The sequence below is a fragment of the Anas acuta genome, chromosome 10, assembly GCF_963932015.1.
Source record: "Anas acuta chromosome 10, bAnaAcu1.1, whole genome shotgun sequence".
NCBI classification, from domain to species: Eukaryota; Metazoa; Chordata; class Aves; order Anseriformes; family Anatidae; genus Anas; species Anas acuta.
The window spans coordinates 16,935,229-16,957,483 of NC_088988.1; the positions used below are offsets into that span (position 1 = coordinate 16,935,229).

The 22,255-nt window shown below is 43.8% G+C and overlaps 1 protein-coding gene across 9 annotated transcripts in view; it reads left to right on the top strand.

Annotated features, from left to right (window-relative positions):
- The first annotated feature begins 16,838 nt into the window (after nucleotides 1-16,838).
- The window catches only part of SALL1 (spalt like transcription factor 1), a 17,360-nt gene continuing 11,943 nt past the window's right edge, over nucleotides 16,839-22,255 (top strand). Inside the window, exons 1-2 of one of the 9 annotated variants that reach the window (XM_068693906.1) lie at nucleotides 16,839-16,879; nucleotides 19,761-19,853. In XM_068693906.1, coding sequence (XP_068550007.1) covers nucleotides 19,778-19,853 — 76 coding nt within the window. In that variant the 5' untranslated portion in view covers nucleotides 16,839-16,879; nucleotides 19,761-19,777. The other 8 variants (XM_068693907.1, XM_068693903.1, XM_068693904.1 and 5 more) reach the window with 8 other exon arrangements.

Genomic DNA, 22,255 nt, shown 5'->3' on the forward strand with positions numbered 1-22,255 from the left:
TCTCAAACTGTTGTAACACCATAATTGTTGAGAGCACCAAAATTTGTTTTCAGAAAACAAGTTTGGGCATTCACCAGGTACTAGGCGAGTTTAAGCTCCAAATTCCTAATTACCAGGTCTGATTGTATATATTAATCAGGCATGTGAGGAAGCATGAAAGTACTGACCATGGAATTACACATCTAAACATTTGAACTTTCATCTTGTGTTTTGCACATTTAAGGCTGTTCGAGAAGCATTTAAAGGCTGTAAGCTACCAAAGATTTCTGAACAGAATTCTTGTGGCTGTTTACAGACTCGGTCAGTACAGATATTCCTTGAGCTTTCTGCTGCTGTCTGTCATCACAGACTATTTCTGTTGAGTAGGCTGAGAGTGAAGATTTACGAAAATATTTGATGAAGTTTTATACAAACTGTGTCCCAAGCATTTATTTGCTACATTATGCACCTCTTTTAACCAAATGCAGTTTGTTGTTATGGAAACCCATTGTAATGAGAGCCACGTGACCCATGAAAACCTTAGCCAGCCAACAAAGTTTGCAGTTTTCAAGTACTTTTCAATGTTTCTATTTTCATATTCTTTAAACACCATCTCTTGCATTGTCCAACCCACATATGGCAAAGGCCTGGTTTTCTTTCTCTTCTCTAAGGATGATTTACATACTACCAGCAGTAGAAAAAGACCTGCAAAATGTGTAGATGTGATTAGAAGCATATTAATATCCTTTTATACTAGTGGAGCAGCAGAGAGCAGTCTTAAAGCTGCGTCCTTATCCCTTCTGTTTCCTTGCTGGGAACGGATTCAGCTGGGACTGATGTGAATTGGGAACAGAGAATACCCCTGTCTGGCTTCTGAACTGCTGAAGAAGGCTACCCCAACACCCTGGGCACAGACACACTTCTTCACATTTATCTTAGGTTAGCACGTTCCTTTATTTAACTGTCTCTGATCTCACTATATCTGATCATTCCTTCATCTCATTTTCACTTAACCTTTTGCCCTCTGCACAGACTAAGCATCCTATCGGATATCACCCAAGGGACCTTCTTTTCCCTTCACTCTCTTTCTCCACTCTTTCTCTAATTTAGGTGCTTTATGCGGCTCCTGGTAATTTACCTGATTACATGGAAGGAGCTGTAGATCTTTTATAATTGCTGTTTTACTTAAAACATTGATTCTTTAGCTCCTCTCTGTTTTCAGGTCATCACACCTCACTGGAGGTTTCCCTGCTTTAATGAGCATCTCAGAAACTGCAGAGAGGACTGGAGAATGGGGGTCGTTGTACATTCTTGTATTTGAAAGCAGCTCCATAGCATCCGCAAGAGGATTCTTGGCACCTGCCTAGTTAAACTGGATGTCCAGTGTTATCTCTCCAGGCAAGTAAGATTCTGGCAATCACTGTAGTCCTATTTCACTTGTTCTCAGTCTTTTTGACACAAACACATTAATTCCCCCAAGCTTCTTTGGCAGCTGTAAGAAGTTCTCTCCTTTTTTTAATATGATTGATAATATTGAATATTTCTTTTAACCTTTTACTGCATTTGCTGGGCTAGGTGATAGTTTCTCTATTCGGATGTTAATCTCCAGCATGCAGTACCATGTCTTCCAATCGCCTACTCATTATGGAGCTCATTTGTAATGTTGCCATTTAAATTACAACTGCCTACCAAGCTCCACCTAGGACTGTCCTACAACATATAATGTCATTCTTCCAACACTTCCACTGTCAAAGGTCATATAAAGCAAACCACTGCTTAATACAGAAACTCCTTCTAGTTTAGCACAGAAAGAATGGCAGCCCTTGGGCAAAATTTGACTGTGTCATTTCATATGATGCACTGGAAAGAAATACATTCTGGAAAAGGTGCCAATAATGAAGGTTCCCTGATTCAGTGCAGGAAATGGCCTGAAATATACAGGCAAAAAAAATGCCATCATTGTCTTCACTTCCAATTTCTCAGGAAAAGAAAAGGTTGTTTGAGGAGACACAAATATATAAAAACAAAACGACCTCCCAGGCTGACTTGAAATATGTTCAAACTACACATCCACTCCCTGCTCCCTAGAACCCAGTAAATATTTCTTTGGCCCCACAAAATATTTTAGTTTGAACCCAGCAAACCTCAGATTGACCTTGGAAATAAGATTCCTCGTTTTCAAAGTAAATGTCTCTCCACACCACTGGAGGAGTTGCACTTTTCTGACTGAAACATATAAAACTTGTCTCTTTTGGCAAATGGGGTAGATTATACTGTGGGGAACTGGTTGTTTTCCCAATTAACTGACCATAGGCGCTCTCAAACTCTTTTTCTCAACTTTTATAACCCAGTACAATGCTGGTGGCAAGGTTAAAACATCTTTTTAGGCCATTAGGGGCAGGGTTAAGCCAGTGTAAAGCAGTAGAGTCTTTCTCAATGGAGATACACTGACCTATCCTGCTGAGCATCTGGTGCATGTCTCTACAGAGATTTTGTTCTCTCTTCTCCTCAGGTTGTATTGGATGCTTTAACAGCATTTGATCCTATAGTGTCCTTTTAGCTTACCTTGAATCCCCTTTGAGATTTTAGATTACATATGTCTGGATTTGATTAGCTTTGTCAGTTTGTTTTCTTCTGATGTTTTTCTCCTCTGCCAGCTGTGTTAACTCTTCCCTCACCCAAGACAAGATCTCACACTCTAATGTAATATAATGAAAATACGTTTTTGAAATAGTCTTTGACATCATTTTCTGATGATGTTCAACTCATATTCAGATATAAATTTCTGGGATTTGGTTATCTGTTCTCTGTAGAAAAGTGTACGCACATGTTCCACATAGAATTTAAGGACAAGAAAGGTCTCAAATTCCTCTTCTAATGACTGGTTGATGTCTATCAACTGATGCTGAAAATCATTGCGACCGCAGCCTTCCTTTTAATATCATAGCTGCTTCCAGGATGTCAGACATAACTGCCTTTTGTATAACAATCTTATTTAAACCAGACAAAAACAATTAAGATGGATGCTTTGATTGGCATCTACCATATTAAATGAATTAAACTGCTATAATTCTAACAAAAAAAAAAAAAAATCAGTGTTGGGTATTAAATAAAATAAGATTATGCTTTTTCTCAATGAGCATTTCAGGTTTTGCTTCAGACTGAGTTTCTCGCTTGAGGCCAACCGGAAGTGTTGAAATGCGGTCAGCTAGGGTTTCACAGAAGCTTCTGGTCCAGGGAACCAATGCAGACGTCCAACTGCCCAAGATGTGGTCCTTGCACCCTCCCCATCTCCTGCTGAAGTTATTGAATCTTCTATGCTCAGGGTTTCACAAGGCTGCACTATATCCACGTGGTGCAGATTTAAAGAGCTACATGGTGCTCAGATAATATTCATATCTCTGAAAAGGACAATGCTGTCCAAACAGAATGAACCTTTGAACCTCAATAGGTTTTTGGTATGACCTTAAGCCTCAGATTTATAAAAACAAAACAGAACACCTTAAGCCTCAGATTTATGAAAACAAAACAGGACAAAAAAAACACTGCTTGCTTGCTTTCATTCTATTTTCTGAGTTTGCACTAAATTGTCAGCAAAGCAGGCCTTTTACCTATAAACAGATGGTACAAAATTCTGTGGGATTTTCCCACATTTGATGAACACACGCATCAAGTCTATTTACATGAGCATGGAAAATATTAAAATGACTACCAGGTCTGTACAGTGTAAGACACCTGGAGTACATTGCTGCCAGCAAGCTTCCAAGGTGGGGAGATTCTGGCACACAGTTACAGTTCTGGGGATTGGGCCATTTTTGACTTGGGTTATTGCATCTTTTTACACCTGAAGACATGTTCACCTCTGACCCAGAAACATCTGCAATGTCAAACTATAAAAAGGGGAATTGAATTGTAGCCTTTTTTTTTCGCCTTACTGTTATTTTTATTTTCTATTGAAAGGAGTTTTAAAAGGCCTATGAAATGTAAAATTGCTTTCTTGCCATAGTTGCAAAACTCATTTCACCTTTTTATCTGAGATGTGCTTGTAGCAAATTTCCAGAGTTGAAAAACGAATACAATAACCCACTTTGAGTAAGGACCATGGTCCAAAGCACTGAGCACAGCACAGTCTGCATTTCTCAAGGCTTGGGGCAGAGGACAACTGCCCCAGTAGCCTGTCTTGTCCTCACTCCCACCATTCTCCCAGACTTTTCCTTACCACTTTATATTACCCACAACGTTGTTGCATATCCAGTCTTTCCTTCCTAAAGTAATGTTGTTGACTGATGAGGGATTTTCTTTTAATTATATTATTATTCACCAAGTCCTAACTTTTTTTCCTTCTTTACAGGGGTAATTTACAAATATTTGGTCCATTCCTGTGGCTCTTATGAGGCCCATCATCAGAATACCAGCTGTACCGGTGACTATACAAGTGACTGTAGTTTCTTATATGAAATATTGGTATACCATAATATTTATTTGAGTCATTCTTTCACCTTTCTTATTATGATTTGCTGTTGTGATTTATATTCAAACAGATATATTTATTTATTTATTTATTCCTTTTTTCTTTTTTTTTTTTTACTCTGGGACCCTTCTGTGTGTCAGTTTGCCCTACTGTAGAATGAATTTACATGGTTTGTAGTAGAATGTGAATATCTTTGGTTGAATAGCACTAGAGAAATCCCCAGAATTATTATTTTGACAGTTAGTTATGGTATAATGTAGCCAAATTTTCGTGTCATTTAGCACAAGAAGTATATAGGGCAAAGCAGCACAGATAGATGGTGTATTGCTGTGTTTGAGTTTGCCAAAATTAACACATTTCCCATTGGAAAAAAAAAACTTTGGAAAACTTTCTCTTTTCTGAGTACAGGCATTTTATGTTAGAGCCTTAGAGCTGGTTCTGTCTCTCCTAAGTTATAAACCCTTATGGATGTACCATAAAGATGTCCACCTAATGCAGAGAAAAGCAGATTAATTGATCACAGTAATATATTCTTATCCACTGAGTAAGAGCATTACACACATTGTTTCTTGTTTTGTTTCTGGCTTGTAAATCTTCATTGTAGAATACAAATGAAAATGACCCAAATATGTATTATTTATGAATAGGTCTCTCAGATATTATGCTTTAGATTGATTGTGTTAGACAGGATATAACAGAAGCACAATAAGTCAATGAAAAATAAAAAGCAGCAAAAATGTTTCATGCTAAAAATGTAGTTCTAGTGACACCTCTTATATAAAGGACATTTCCAACACATTGACATTTATATTTATCATGGCTGTGTGTGTGATTTACAGTTGTCTGAGGTACTGAATATCAGGAATATCCATGCACATACACACCCCTTTTGAATGATGGTAAGTCATAGACTGCTGCATTACCCCTTATACAACAAGCTTTTCCTCCCCTTTTTATTTTTCTTCTCTAGCTTCAGGGAGGCAAAGGAAGCAGTAGATCAATAGGGTGTCTTGACTGAAGTTGCCTGCAGCACTTCCATTTCTCAGACTGGACACTGATGCTAACTATCAATAGCAATAAGAGGCTGTCTCAGACAGAATTAAGGCTCCTTCTTCTGCATGGCTGTCTGGTGCTTACTGATAAACATCTTGTGCGCAGGATTGCAACAAATAAACCATTTCAAGTGTGCAAACTAGCCACTGTCATTCTCCCTATTGATACTTGCTCTGGGGTGAAGTGACTAATAGTTATTTTCATACAGCTGATAGATACACAGCAGATAGGCATACAGATGGATAATAGTGCAAAGGCTTAATGCTATAGAGTGTAGAAAGATCATTGACGAAATTCTCTGTGCTCCCGTAGAAAGCCTGAGACAACAAAAGACGAAAATAGTGACTTATGTTTAAACTACTTAAGAGAAGCTAAAGATGAATTTAACTGTTTATTAGCATCCAATTTTTAGATAGTGTTAAAAATATCCTGCCAAGCTATTTTGTTCAGAAGTTATTCATTTTTACCACTCCACTGGATTTGCAAGTTTAGTCTAGAAATAAAAGCTAACGGGGCTGGGTGCAGCTATGATATAGATGGGGAGGTGCTGGGCAGCACTGTGGTCACTTGTCATTTGACCTGAGCTATGCACCGCACCAGTGGTTGCTGATTTTGGAAGAACTGAGTCTCTTTAGCCTCCCTCCCTGGAAAATAAAAAAAATAATTAAAAAAAAAAATCAATTTCTCAACTGATCTATAGCTCTGTAGTGCATTCCTTGTTTTCAGCCTGAATAAGGATGAAAAATCAGGTTCTGACCCACCCATATGAAATGGCCATTAAAATACCCCGGCCCGGCTCTTCTTGGTGGTAAGTCCATTATAACTCTGCTTAAGTCAGATATCCAGTACAGTTGTGCTAATTTACATCAAACGAAGAGCTCACATACTAATCCAGGTTTATTTTTCTTTTAATTTTGCTTTAACTGACTGGGGTGGGGGAAGTGGTTCAGATGCTCTGCTGGAAAATCAACAGAGCCTTATTTCATATCCTCCCTCTGTGGAGCTCTAACCATTTACAGGAGCAAACAATTTGGCTCTGAGACATCTCCAACTTTATATGAAGTGGTGCTTTTCAGATTAGGAGGCTGGTTTTCTAAGGGAAAGTTCAGTGAACCCTTTTGAGTTTCAGACTATCCCAAAGAAAATGATTAAATAACGTTTCTTTCTTTCATAATAATTTTTATGTTAAATCTAACAAAGGCTGATGGGTTTTATAGGATGAGATTATTCTGAAGATAGTTCTCATGTTGCTGAATTCTTAAATTAAGATAGTTGATGAGAAAATAAACCAGGGCTTCCAAGATTTTATGGGAAAAGACACCAGTCATGAATAACCCTACTAAAAATATTTGCATAAGAAGATTCCTGAATATATGTCTATGAATACGTATATTGGCTTTGAAAGAAGTGAAACTAAATGTTACTGGGAACATAATATAGGGGGGGAAGCACAATTTGTTTATTAATCACTTACTGATAGACATTTTCACTTTTATTTGTCTCTGCACTGTATGCTGCAGTTGGACCTGCCCACCACACACGAGCAGTATGGGGGTGGAATAGTTAATATGTGTACACTGCTCAGAGTCACTGCTGTTATTAATTGTCCTCCAGTATAGAACACGTACATTTTACACTAATACGCTGATTAGTGAGACAGAGCGTGCAGTTTCTAGCGAGGGAAGCTGGAATTTCAGAAATAGCTTGGCTCTTCACTTTGATTACTTTCTGGCTAGAGAGTTGGAGTCAAACTAATTCATTTTGTAAACATTACTGGTCATTCATGTACAGTGCGTTGCATGAATCAGTGTAGGACAGTCAGATTGGTACAAGTTCAAAAGTCCAGATGAAAATTACTGTTTTACTGTACACAGTATAATCACTGTACAAAGTAAGAAGGATCGTATCTGTACTCTTTACTCAGGCAAAATTCCCACCCTCCAAAACTGGAAGAGTTTCCTTAAGAAAGGTGAAAAGACAAGGGTCCGAACTGTTTCCTGATGAGCAATCCATGCCCTGCACCCCAACAGGCAGCTTTCAACAAATATTTATAGAGCTCAGGGATATTGCTATAGCCTCAACATTTCAGCACAAATATTAGGCCACAACCTCAGCTAGTCTAAATTGACGTAGTCCTATTGGCTTCAGTGGCATTAGAGTGATTTACAATAGCTGAGTAAAAGAAGCTCTCACTCCTTTTATTTTTAACTCAGTGTCTCTGTCAGAGTATGCTCTGCATAATTCTTTCAGATGAGGAGCAGATTAATTTTAAAGTAAAAATTAAAGAAGAAGAAGAAAAAAAAAGACCTCTTCATCCATCCTACAGGGCAAAATTTCTGCCCAGTTTTGAGAGGGGTTCAGCATAAAGGAAAATGCATTAGAAGACAGCGTGAGTTTTCTGTAGATACACGTGTATCTGTGTGTGTGTGTGTGTGTGTATATATATATTAAAAAAAATACTGCTCCCACCGGAGAACTCTGCTGTGTGTGTTAGTTTTAATAGCAGTTATGCAGATATAAGCATACAGTTGTGTATTATAATATTTATTTCTCAATGTCACTATGCCAGGATTCTTTAAAAGGATATGAAGACTTCTCTCTCTTTTTTTCTTTTTTTAATTTTTATTTTTTCCCCTCAGTTTTTCAAGACAGGAAACATTAGTAAAGCACTTTTTTTTCCCCAATAGTAAGTGACTTGAAGCTGGAAACAGAGAAATGGATTACATTACATATTTTCTACACAAACATGGGGATTAATTTAAATGATTCCCCTAAATCAAAATAACTAGAGTTTTTGGCAGCCTTTGAAGTTTAATGAATGTTTATTCTTGCCATCAAGTGTAGGTTTTGGGACACCCTGCAGGACCACTAAAACAAGATGATCTAAAGCTATTTATATAAAACAAGCCAAAGCCAAGATGTTTGTATTAAAGTTATGAAGAAAATGCAACTATTTAAAAGTAGCTAATATTTTGTTTAACAAATTTTAAGTAAAAGTTGCAAAGCTGTTCCCTCTGTGCTGTTAGTGTCTGTAGCCTATATGCTAACTACATAGCCTATATGCTAACTACAATTCTGATGATTTCAAAAGTAAACTTGATATAGAACAGGTCTCCTCTGTAGCTTGTATGCTCTCCTAGGTCTGGTTTCCACTCTTTTAGGGACACAGGAAAGCTAGCTTTGCTCTTATCTTTCAGAATACATTTGGAATTCCTTTCAAATGTCTCTTATCAAACTTGACAAGAAGTACCTATTACTTAGAGACATTTCAATGCACGTTTTCTGTAGAAGAAAATTAAATCAGGTCATGAGATGTAATAAACCAGACGTAGGATTTCCAGATACATTTTATTTCTTTCATGGTTAATACTTTTTGAAGTGCGCTACTGAAATGCTGCATAAATGTAAAACCTGGTTTGCCTCTGATGGCTGTGATTGACTAAAACAGTAGGTAATATTCTTGGAGATATTTAGCTTCTGATAATTCAGCCATACATTCTGTTTTTTTCTTTTTCTTTAATAAAAAAAAAAAAAAAAAAAAACTTTTTTTACTTCATTTTTTTTCCTTGAGGGCCATTTTCACATGTACAAAAAAAAACCTTGCAAATGAGATATTTTTTATATCTAAAATTCACAGCATGTCTTGCTGTTAAATTGCCACCTTAGAGGCCTTTTTTAAATTTCATTGAAAATGCATATTAAATCAAAGTGATAGACACATGTAATGTAAAATGTCTGTCAACAATTAGAATCCCATTTGGAAGTTTGTAAAGCATAACAATTTAAAATGAATTTAGATTGAGAAGAAAAGTTTTTAGATTGAGAGGGAAAGTTTAGCCTGCAGTACTGCAATTTTGAACAGAAAAAATCTAAGATTTTTGCCTTTTTCTTAGTAAAAGAAAAATAAAAAAACTAGGAGTCCTAACGTAGTTACTTCACCATCATGTGTCAGTCAAACACCATTATTCTTTCCACAAAGTCCAAATTATGTTGATTTGGAAAGGTATAATAAATCAGTAAGTATACAAATAATACAATCCAACAGAGAAGTGCATTGCCCTGTTGTTTTCAAGGAACCTAGGAATACATGTAGATTGCAGCTGAGACATCCAATAACTGTGCATGCTATGTATTGAAAAGTGCAGCTGTTTTTATTGGGCCGGACCAACTCCCTACCCAGTAACATCCACGTGGTTTGAAAAACAAAATAAAAATGCTTTGAGGGAAACTTCACCAAATTTCCCTTGTATTCTTTTCGGATGATGGTTTTTACACAGACCCCTCCCAGATGCCCTGAAGCAATGGGATCCACCCACACACAGCGCCTCTGGAGCGCTGAGCTCCTGCCAGGCAGCTTTGGCCTTGGCCCTGGCTGCATGGTTCCACACTGCCCAAGGCCCTATGTGGGATCTGGGCTGGCGGCCAGAGGGGTGTCTTCAACGTAGTAAGAGCCCCAAGGGGGCTTCAGACATCAGTAGCTCACCTCTGGCCTTTCCTGTGTGGTGAACGACTCCTCTGGTAGATTTGCTGCAGTTCAGAATAAGGAATCCTTTAAGGAAGGGAACCGATCTCTCTTCCACCGTAGAAAAGAGTGCAAGTCCTGCGTAAAAGGGGTTCTTCATACACCAGTCAGAAAGTGACATACACGTGATTGTATTTTAAAACACTTGACAGGTCTGTGCTGCCAATAGCCCAATCAATTTGGTCATGTGCCTGAGCTACAGTGTATGGGCCTACACCTGGATTTTCTCTCAGGCTGAGGCCTACCAAAATCAAGGGTTAGATGAGAGCTTATGACTAGTATTTACTGAATACAATGTAAACAACAAGTATTGTGATTAATTCTAAATTTTGTAGCATATATTTATTTTTTATCTTACAGCACACTTTTCCAAGCAGTATCCCATAATGCTGTCACTGAAATTAGTATTATCTTAGCAATGTGTGCCAATGCTTCAAGCACAGGACAGTGCATTCTCTGTGGTGATGCATAGCTCCTTTAAGCAGATACACTTCCAGTACTGATATACTTGTGTATAATTCTTCCAGATTAAATTCTGGCTGTTTCTAAACATCCCAGTTATCACTTTGACTGATTTTATGAGAATGGCAATAAGGAAGCAGAATAATAAGAAATGCAAAACAAATTCTACAGTTTACTCCTGAAAGGAGAGTCAGTCCAATGAGAACTTTCTGTGGTGTGTTACTGGTTACAATTATTGTAAAAATAATTGTGTGCCATCCCAGAAGATGGATGCAAAATAACAGTAATAGTTTTTGTCTTTGGTTATTTAGTATTTCTGTTGCCTTTGAGTAATCTGGATGAAGAGTCAAGATTACCTGTGAATTATGCATTTAAACAGGTGGTTTAAGGCAGCGTTCTAAAACATCAGACTTGTTTTGCTTAGAGAAGCGGTAAGTTCTTTCCCAGTCACGTGAGTACCAGCAAACAAATTCCTGCAGGCTTCCCAGAATATGGCAACCAGCACCAGTCACAGGATTTTGTTGCTCCAGGCAAAACATTAAATGTAGGCCCCTCACAAGGCACCGTCACAAGCACAGGCAAGTGTTACAAAACATTTTGCAGCCCTAGGCAGCTGAATGCTCGGCGTGGCTGGTGGTGGCAGTGCTGGCCCTGAATGTCGATTTGCCTATCTCTCACCCATTAGACTCACATCCATCTCACTTTCTACCTTTGCACTGACTTTACCTAATTGCTGCTGCTCCGCGTGACTCCCCTCACTGAACATGGTCAGGTCTTGTCCTACCTTAGAGTGATCCATTACAAGAGGGGCAAAGGAGCTGCAGGTCTGGCAGCCCTTAGGGAGCAGCGCTGGGTGAAATCGAATTTTGCTATTAGAAAATTCTAGGAGTGAAACAGAGAGTGAATGATACAGCTTGAACAGAGCGAGTGCAGCATGTTATTGCATTGTGAGATTACATGTACAGTGTCACAGAGGACAGTACTGAAAGGGGAGGAGGGAATGAACCATATTTATCCTTTGTTTAATTCCACTTAATTCAGTACGTTTATAGTGCATTTGGCTCTATGTTTTCCTGAAACTGTTATTCTTAAATATGATAGCTTTGCTTATGCTTTCATGCAGCATAAAAATGGAAGTTGCTTCAACTGCAAAAGAAGCCAGGTTAAGTAAACTTTAGAGATGGAACAAGTGACTTCAAGCCCCAAAATGTATGAGAGCACAAAGGTATGCGGCTGTCAACTGAACATATTAACAAGAGACATCTTACTAAGAGGTATGTTATTTACATGCTATGCTAATAATTGTCACTGGTGACATCCCTAGACCTTTTTTCTATGGAACAGTTGTTTACACTCATCTGAAGTTAGTAATGGGCCTGATCTGGCACACTCATACAAATACAGCTCCTCTCAGAAATCAGTTTGTATAGACTGGGGGCTTAGGCGCATATTTTATTTGCAAACAGCTGGAACAGCTTAAGAAGTTACCATACCACGCACTGTTGCCCCATGCAGATTTCCATCCCTTGCTGGCGAAGTATGTCATGCAAACATTTTTGCTAATGCTAGAGCAGCGCAGACTGGGAGTGCTCACCCGCTGATTGCCTGGTGACAGCTGGGGGACAGCATCTTCCAGGCATGGGGCAGCGGCAGACAGTGGTGGGAAACGGTATATTCGATCATTCCAGTTAGCCCCTGCTGCAAAAGTGCTCATAGAATCATCTAGGTTGAAAAAAGCCTTCAAGATCATCAAGATCTAGACTGAAACACTGCCCATGATGCCCTCTGCTTCCTGCACAAGGATGTATTTCACCAATAGTGTATTTAGAACAGAGCACTTGCACTGCAGACTTCTAAGGACAAGAAAAATGGCTTTTCATTAACTCAGAAATGAGTGTGAGGTGTATCCTGCAGCTTTACAAATGGATGTAGAATAAGTACAGGTGTTTGACTTTCCTCAATGTACTACATTGCCTCATGTTCAATTATGATTCTCCCCATTGTGCTATGCCTGTTGCATTATGGACGTGGCATTATGACAGTTGAATTGCTGAACCAGTACAGACTGGTTGGCTTTGCGTGTACGTCTTTGCACCAGTTGTTTTAGTGATAATTTAAAATTTACTGAAACTTTAAACTCTTATTTGAGCTGTGCTTCTAGGGTGCCAATGGCTAGGAGCGAGCTCAGATTAGCTTCGTGATTGCGTGCCATCCTAGGGTGAGCCAGCTACACTTCAGACGGCTGCATACAACATGTGAATACACGTGGAAGCCCTCTGGAGATGGAATCGGATGCTCTGTGCAGGACCGTAACGTCGAATACGTAACTCAGGGTGACGTTCTAGGAACGGTTTGTGCAGCCATGCTGACAGCCCAAGCTTACCATATAAGGCATGGAAAGGGTGGAAACTTTTTTTTTCTGAACCCAAATCTGGTTTCTGGATTTGTGAGGAAGGATCTTTTTGACGTCTCTTTTTGAAGATTGCTCTTTTGATTCTCATGACTGGAGCTTCTTAGGAAAAGAAAGCGTGAGTTTCCTCTTCTGGGTGGTATCTGTAGGATGTTGGCTTTATGGAGCAGTAGTTATCACGGCTCTCACTGGATCACTGACGTTGTATCTGCTGATGGTTCAGTAAGAGTTGGCTGACAGCTCAGTGGTTGACTCTTCCCCCTCTTTCCAGCTACAGATTTGTTTTAACTAATGAGAAACTCCTGGACTTACCTTTGAGGTAGGCAACGGCTGTTGTTTCCACCTGAACATTAAATGATCGCTAATAGCAAGAAAAGAAAACTGCAACAATGTGGCTGGGGGATCAGATTGCTCGGTGAGGAAATGGGCTCCCCATAAGCTGCAGATAACGTGTGTGCAAGTCTGTGAGTGAGCATATTTATGCTCAGAGGGTGAGTTTTACACGTTGCCATTGCAGACCAATTCTGTTAACAGACTTGGCCCAGACTGGGTGCAAAAGGTGGATGGTGAGGACACTGCCTAGCTCAGGCATGGAAAGCAGCACATTATTCACAAGGCATTTACTTTATTGCAGCCAGCAGCTGCCAAGCCAGCTTCTTGCATTGATGCAAAGAGTATGACAGTTTTCACGTTGTAAACACCATGCATTAATCAGAGCACCTTGATATTATGCAAACAAAATCTGTGTACTTACAAATACTTGCACTGTATTTGAATCAAAAATAACGTCATGAAAATGCGCTGGGTTGTCAGGCTCATTTCACCAGTCAAGAAATTTGGGACTGTACAGGCAACAGTTCCCCTGAGGTTTGAGGCATATTTATCCCATAATCGCTGCAGATTCTCCAAATTAAAATTAAACTTTAAAATGTAAATAAAAATGCACACTCTGTAAATCTGATTTGACAGCAGAAATATGTTTGTGACGACAACAACAGGTCTTACTTTGTTAGATGATTACCTTGTAGAAAATCATCTGTATATTACTAGACAATTGCCATATGAAATGTTGGCCTTGTATTTATATTGTGACAGGCTGAAGAATTTTTGCATAATTTTGCTTCAAAGGTAAGCAAATCCTAAGGGAACGCTTTTTGAAGAGCACATTTTTTTCCTTAAATAACCTGGAAGATACGTCCCTCAGTCCTACTCCTTCATTTGCTTTTAAATGGCTCCCACCTCCATATTTTATACTATTTTAGATAGTGCTTTGATTAAAGAAATGATAGCTATGATGACTTTAAAAAAATCCACACTAACACTCTTGTGAACGTACCCAGGTGCAGAGCAAATGTGACTGTTTTCCTATGGTATAAATGAACTTTTCTTAAAGCGAAATGTTTGGAGGAAATCTTGACTGGATAGCTAGTTGTCTTATCATCTAATATCAGATGTATTTTTCATGACTTTTCTTTTGACATGTACATATTTCCATGTCTTTTTTTTCCCTCCTGTTCTAGCAAAAATTATTTCTGTGCGGAGAGACCTCACAATATTCTTTTGGAATGTCTTTACAGTCCAGAATGTTTTTTTTTTGTTTGTTTTGTTTTTTTTTTTTTTTAATTGTATCTAAGGCTGAGAGATTTGTGTTACTTCTAAACTTCTGTTTTTCTAGTGAAGCTACATTATGGCTACATATGAGGCTGTGATACACTAGAATATTTGGAAAAAAAAATGGGGTGTAAAGGGATGTAGCTTGCAGGAAAAAAAAAAAAAAAAAAAAAAAAAGGTTCCCCTGTGGCATCAAATGAAATTCTTTATTCTCTATAGAACCAATAGACTTGTTCTGTCCATAGATGATGACCACTGTGTAACAAATCAGTGGGGAAGATTTCTGACCTAAGCAGCCTACCTGAAATACGCAGTTTTTTCATTAGTCTAAGAAAAGGTATATAAAGGATAGTGTGATACCTTGAGATTAATAACAATATTGAAACCAAAGAATTTTTTCAAGTGTATGGTACTTAATTAGAGAAAATAAGCCTATATTTTTAACAAGGGGAATAAGACATTCCGCTGCCAAAAAAAAAAAAAAAAAAAAAAAAAAAAAACTATCAAAGAGAAGAAATAATGATAGGCTTTAGGATGTGAGAGTATTTTTAACTATTAGCACTCTCTAGGTTCTCTGTGTAGTCACATCAAACTGCGTGGAAGACTTTTGCAGTGCTGCATATTTATCTTTCTGTATGTTTTTTCCGCCTTGTGGGCAATACGTACAGACCAGTTGCCTATGCACTGATGCGGGATGTTGCTGGTAAAGGAGTGAAGCGATCCAGGTATTTTTTTATCCCTCGTTTTTTAACCATCCTGCCCGAGGAAAAGGATTTTCCATCCCACTTGTTTACTTCGTGATTTATGTCTAAATTGACAGAGTCCTTCGGAGGCATTCGTGTTAAATTTGAAACAAACATATTTAATGCTCGTGTTGTAATAAAACAGCTAAAAGAGCAGATTAAAAAGATATGCACAGAGGGGTCTGATTGATTGAGGGATTGATTTTACTACTTTTCCCGTAGGTGGGTAGTGATGGCTGTAAATCTCTTGATAATCATTTCAGAAGCACCTTCATCAATAAACTCGAAACGGACAGCTAGGTGTAAAAATTTGCCGGCCATCAGGTCAAACAAAAGGCAGCAAATGTGTAAAGAAAGAATTGAATTAACTAATCCCACTTTGCCCGGTGATGGCATTACTCACGTTCATTTTTATCTCGGGGGCGGGGGAATTCTTCATCACTGCGGTTCTTTGAGATTTGGGGGAGAGCGGGAAAGGCTCTTTTCCCTCTTTTCTTCCCCCTTTTAGCTCAACCCGTATTGCTTACGATTCAATTATGCGGCTAAAAGCTTGTGTTTGTGAGCAATGATCAATTATTAGTTGTCAGTAATAATGGAGAAGGATTCAATGCTGCTTCTCCCACTCCCCCCCACTCCCCTTTTTTTTCCTGAGGAATTCTCATTAGGAAAATAAAAATAAAATTAAAAAATAAGAGGAGAAGAAGGCGAGGAAGGGGGAGAGCTGGCAGGACTTCCACAAAGTAGGTATCCCTGGCCCCAGAGAGCCCCGGGAGCGGTGGTGTGGGTGCCGAGCAGCGCGGTGCGGGCAATTGCCACTAAAACAAGTCCAGGGCGCTGGGGCCGGCTGCCCCCGGGGAGCTGCGCCCCAGGACTGTCTCCAAAGTTTATTATACAGCGGAGCACAAAGCCAAGTTCCCAGCTGACTGCAGCATCTGGAAGCCCCTAATTACACACATTTCGGAAAGCCACGGAACCTGTGTTAGCTGCAAAGCGGCTCACTTTAGAGGTCAACTGCAGCGACGTTGGGAGCCCTTCCGCAGTCTCTTTATTTTTTTTCTTTTCTTTTTTTTTTTCGGTTTAAAAAAGAGAGCAGAGAAGACGAAGAGGGGGAGAAAGCAAAGCAAAAGAGCGAGTGGCCCCGTTCCCTGCGAAGCAGGTATTTCTGCAGCGGGGAAATGGGACAGGAGCCGAGAGCGCTCCCTCGGCGGCGGCGGGCGCGGAGCCGCAGGTTGCGCTGCCCCGGTGCCGCCGGCGGCGGAGCGCTCCGAGCAGCTCCAGAGGTGCAAATTTGCAGAAAATATGAAATCAATTGGCTTTCCCCCCCGGCTCGTTATTAACGCTGTATTAGGACGACGTGGGGATCGCGTAGCTTTTAACCCCTGAGTGTTTCAGGGTGTTGGGGCTGCTCGCGAAGCTTAATAACAATAATCCAGTCTGGTGGGTTGCATCTCATTGAAAGCGTCTCTCTGCAGAATGAACTGCAAATTATCCCCTGTTTACCATCTCCCTTCAGTGCTCATCTCAATGAACTGGAGATCGATCCCCACCACGGGTGTCTTCCAGCCGGGCTGATTTGCATTGAAGCACATTAGAAAGCCTCCCACCTCCATTAAAAAGAATAATCCGAGGTAAATAAAAAAAAAAAAAATCTCCAAGGTGTGGCGGGGAGGGAAAAATATCTGTCACTGTCACTGGGAGCTGGGAGAGGGAAAACCCAAGATCAGAGTATTTACGCTCGTGAACTCTCACAACTTCTGTTGGAGACAATGACATTTAATTGATGTATTGCTATCAACAACAATAAAGACCGATTTTTCCCTAGCCCTGGAAATGCTGCTCTGCCTCCACCCTTTCCCCACCCCTCCCGGCCCCCAGCGAAGGAGAGGAAAACAAACAATAAATAATCAAGCGGTCCTAGATTAAATACCAAGTGCCGCTTTATACATTAGCGAGGGAGCAGAGAAACGAAAAAAAAAAAGTTATAAAACTTATTTTCTCTAGATTCATTTCTTTTTCTTTAAACCACTATTTTTCTTCTCGTTGTTGCTTTTTAATTACCAATCCACGGCCGCCTTTTTCCTGCCACGAAGCAAAGGTACTGCTCATCTGGGGAAATTTGTCTGAAGTTTAATCGACAAACGTATAATGAAATTGTAAACGCGAATAATTTGGGGAGAGAAGCTAGATCAGAAACCGGGGGACGCTAGCGGAGTGATTGATACAGTTGGAAATACAGACACGGCCGTGTCCATAGATCCGCGTGGGTGTTTCGTGGGCATCTGCGTGGGGCTAGCTGGAAGTAACGAGTGCGGGGCTGGACGTGCAGGCTCTGTTTCTTTCCCACCGTCTCAGGGTAAGGAGGGTGACAGCCTGCGCCGAGTGTATCCATCTCTGCCGAAACATCTCTTTAAATATTCAGTGAAAAATAATGTCATGTGAAGTACCACCTATAGCAACATTATTATCTTCATTCTTCAACATCATCCCCGCTGATAGCTTCGTTTGTCTTTGGCTCAAAACCTACTGTACCGAGTGCTGCGGGGAGGGAGGGGGCTCGCCCCGTGCCGAAATGAAAAGAAGCGGTGGTGGCCGCTCCGCAGCGCTGCCTAAATACCGGAGTGGCACCTGGGAGGCTTTTTCGGTTCGTATGGGTTTGTTTGTTTGCTTTTGCGGCTTTTTTTTTCTTTTTTTCACCCTTCTCGCTAAACGTTTTGCAGTCTCTTTCGTTTAATAATGAGAAGAAAACGCGAGCGAGCCGGTTCCTCGAATGGCAACGTTTCTCCCTCTCTGCCTTCTCCTCCCGCTCGCTCTCTAGGTTTTGCCGGCTCATTTGAAATTGAAATGAGTTGTAGCTGAGCAGCCTCTCGCTTTTGCGGAGAGTTTGTTAATATTAATACGGGGAAAAGGAGCAGCTCCTACAGCAGAGCAAATAACCCACGGGGGGAACAGGGCGGGAGCGCCGAGTGGCTCAGGCTGGGGGGGAAGAAGGAGCCCGGGGTCCCGCTGCTCGGGGGGGGGGGGGGGGGGGGGATGCGCGGAGGGGCGCGGGGCGAACGCGGCTGCAGCGGCCGCTTGGCAGCTGGGCTTTTTCTTTCGAGATCGGGACGTTTGTTGGCAAGAGCCCCCCCCGGCAAGTTGTACCCGGGAGGCGAAGCCGGGTGCGGGACGCGCAGAGCCGCGGGCAGCGCCCCGGGGGCGCGGAGGGACCGGCCGGGCTCTGCCCCCCCGGCTGCGCGCCCCCGGGGCTCCCGGCCCCCCGTGGGGTGCGGGGTGGCAATGGGGGGAGGGGGGGTAGGGGAAGAGAGGGGGAAGAGGCAGGACACCGAGCAAGAAATAAAAGTCAGGAGTGGGGTCGCTGTGGAGGGGGGGGGGGGCGGTCCCACACCCGTCCCGCGTTGGGGTGGTGGAAGGGGAGCGGAGCCGCGGAGGGGGAGCGGGGTGCGCCCCCCGGCCCGGCCTTCCCCGGGCGCCGTCGGGCGGTTTGACTCCGAGCCGGATTGACTCCGGGCGCGACCAACCGGCGCGGCGCGGAGGCCGGGGGCGGAGCGGCCGCCTGGTCCGCCCGCCGCTCCCAGCGGCGCCCTAATTGTCCTGGGAATGTGTGAGGTAAAACCCAAACCCTTCCTATTTTCAGCACCCGTCGGGCCCGTGATATATGGAAAGGGAAGGGGGGGGAGGAGGGCGAAAACGGATCTTTATTTGCAAATGCGGGGGACAGAAGAAAGGGAAGAAAAAAAAAAGAGAGAGAGGAAAAAAAAAAAACACCCGAAACTTTTTTTGCGGCGGCGGGACGGCGGCGGAGCGGCAGGCGCGGGGCCGGGCAGCGGGAGCGGGAGCGAGCTCCGGAGCGGCAGCGGGAGCGGGAGCGGGAGCGGGGCTGTCCCCGAGCGGGCGCTCTCCGGCCGCCGCCGGGGGTGCGGGGCCGCCCCGCCGCTGCCCCCAGCCGCGCGTCCCGCCCCCTGCCCGCTCCCTCGCTGCTTCCCCTGCCCTGCCGGCACGGCTCGCGCTGCGGCCGCCTCCCCCCAGTGCCCCCTAAAAAAAAAGAAAAAGAGGAAAAAAAAAAAAAAAAGTGAAGCGAGGCAAAGCGGGGAGCCCGTCGGGGCTGGAGGCAGGGGCGAGGGGAGCCGCATTCCTATAGTAACCGGGATGGCGCGGTGCAGCCCCGGCTGGTTGCTAAGAGGGTTAAACTGTATCCAAACAGCTTTGGGGAAATCCAGCCCCTTCTCCTGCCACATGGATCGACTCATTGGGTGGGAGCGGCGGAGAGACAAGGGTCTCCAGCAAATCAGCGCCTAATTGATTAAGGCGAGCTGGTTTGAATAGAGCTGGCCATGTGCCAATCGCCTTTCAAAGAGCCCCTCTATGATTAATCGCAATGCATTATTGATAATCATAATTATAGCAGGACACATGCGCGGTGCGCGGAGGATTGGGGAGGCTGGGGGGGGGAGGCTCGATTTCCGTAATTTTGAGAAGATTTTTTTTTAGTAATTTTTTATTCTGCCCCAGCTGATGTTTGAGCCAGCATGTCGCGGAGGAAGCAGGCGAAGCCTCAGCATTTCCAATCCGACCCCGATCTGGCCTTGTTATCCCAGCGAAATGGTGAGTTCTTCTCCTCTCCCTCGCACACATTTTAACACAAACCCGCACAAAATAGATCAACTTACCTCGCGGGGAGCCGGGGCCGCGGCGGAGCGGGGCAGCTGGATCTCCCGGAGTTACGTGTGTGGGGGGGTCCCTTTTGGGGTTTTGCTCCAACTTGTTGGCTTTTCTCTAATTTTATTTTTTAACTCGGCATTTTCTTTCGCGTGTTTCCTAACGAAACCCCAAACTCTTTCCGTTTTGTTTTTTTCTTTCTCTTTTTTTTTTTTTTTTGATGTTTTCCCTCCGCCCTCCCCCCGCGGGGCGGTCTGGCATCCCGAGCCCGCAGGAGATGGCTCCGCGCCCCCCGCGCCCCGCGGGGCAGGGGAACAACGGGGGGCTGCAGCGGGGCGCCTGAGCCCCGCAGCCCCCCGGCCCGCTTCCCCCCTCTCCGGCCACCCGCACGGTTCCCCCGAAAGGGGCGGAAAACCCCCTCGGGCACCCACTTTCGTGCCCCCCTTTCCTTCCTCCCGGACCCCCCTGTCCCCGCCGCCCCGAACATTTCCCGGGGGCCGAAAAGTTGCGGCGGGGGCATCGCCCCGGCCCGGCAGCCGCCGAGGAGCTCCGCCGCCACCAGCGCGGAAGCCCGGGGCAGCTCGGGGGTTTGTTTGCTCACCCTATTTTTATTTTAGTTTAGTCTTTTTTTTTTTTTTTCTTTTTCTTCTTTTTTTTTTTTTCTCCGCCTCCCCCCTCCAAGTCGGTGAGCGAGGAATAAACGCCGGCTTTGTGTCCGCCAAAGATTTGGAGAGGGAGCGTGTGAATTATTATTATTTTTTTTCATTTTCTCCCCTTTCCTCCCTCCCAGCCCCCCTTTTTTTCCCTCCCCCCTCCCGGGAAAAGGGAGATTCCGGAGCAGTTTGGGCGCAGCGCGTCGGGGCCGTTCCCCTACCCCTGCCCCTACCTGCGCCTGCCGGCGACCGGGACGCGGGGCGACAAGTGGGCGGCGGGGGGCCACGGGGACTGGGGGGGCCACGACGCCCCCCCTTCCCCCCCCCCCCCGGTGGCCATGAGGAGGGCGAGCACCGGGGGGGAGCCGCGGGCCGGAGGCGCCTTGGGCGGGCAGGTAAGGGAGAGCCGGGGCGCGCCGGTGTCCCCCTTTGCCTGGCGGCCCCGCCGCTCCGGAGCACCTTGGGCTTTCCCCGGGGCCGGCGGCAGGCTCCCGGCGGTGCTGCTGCCGCCTCCTGCCCGGCCCGGCCCGGCCCCGCAGCCCTGCGAGCGGCGGAGCGCAGCGCAGTGCCCGCTGCGGGCGGAACGCGGGGAGGGGGCCCCGGCCCCGCACCCCGAACCCCGTCGGAAAGTTTGGGGGGCCGTGGCCCTGCCCGCTGCACCGCTCCCGGGAACCCCGTCCCGGCCGCTTCGCCTCGCGTAGCTCTGCCGAAACGGTTCTCCAAAGTCCCTCGGCTCCCGGGAGGCGGCCGCTGGTTTTTAGCTGAGTTTGGGGCGCTCCGAGTGCGCTCGAGTTTTGCCATTTGCTGAGCTTAATCCCCTTTCTCGTCGCAGTAAACGTATTTATTTTTCTTGCGCTGTTATTTCTACTTCCTCCTGAAGTTTCGAGCAGGAGTTGGGGAAAACGCTGGGGTTTTAATTTGTCTTTCATCGGCCTCCTAGGAAAGAATTTGGAACTTCTTAAAGTGAGCGGAGAAGGGAAAACTGAGATGGAAATTATCTTGCTGGGAAAGCAGAGAGGGATTTTTCACATCTTCACTTTGTTTAATTGCATCTTCTGGCGCTTGGGGTCTTTTTTTGTTTTTACCGGACAGGACAGAGCAAAACACCTCCAAGCATCTATTTTAAAAGTAGCTGTTTCTTCTGGTTTCAATTTTTTGATCTGCTTTTGCACATCATTTTCAAGTGAAAGACCCTGGGAGTGTGAGAAAGGAATGTTAGCTGAGCAGCTTTCCTGCCTGTTGCTAAATGATGTACTTGCAGTAAGTTGGATTTTGCCTGAAATGATAGCTCGGAAGTGAAGCTTTTGTTTAGTTTGCCTGCCTATTGGAAGTTAAATAAGTAAATAACAAAGTTTATTTTCAAAAAAAATACCGTCCGATAGCCTAGGAGAAGCAGAGGGCTTTATTACAAAATCTGTAGGAGCTTCCTCCCGCCCTTCCGTAGTAATGGGCTTGGGTTATGGCTGTTTTACATGCTGAGACGCTAAGTTTTGAGTAAGTTGCCCAGAGGGTGTGTTTTGTAAGCGTGCTTCAGGATCCAGGATTTGCAATAATCCCGGCACAGGGCTGCCCTCCACCTCGCCAGGGTCCCAGTTTGGCGCTGCAGCGAGACGGGGTGGGTGAGCTGCAGCGAGGACAAGTTTGCATCGTATGTCTTGCACGACAAAAACTCGGGATTCTGAGCGCTCCTTTCTT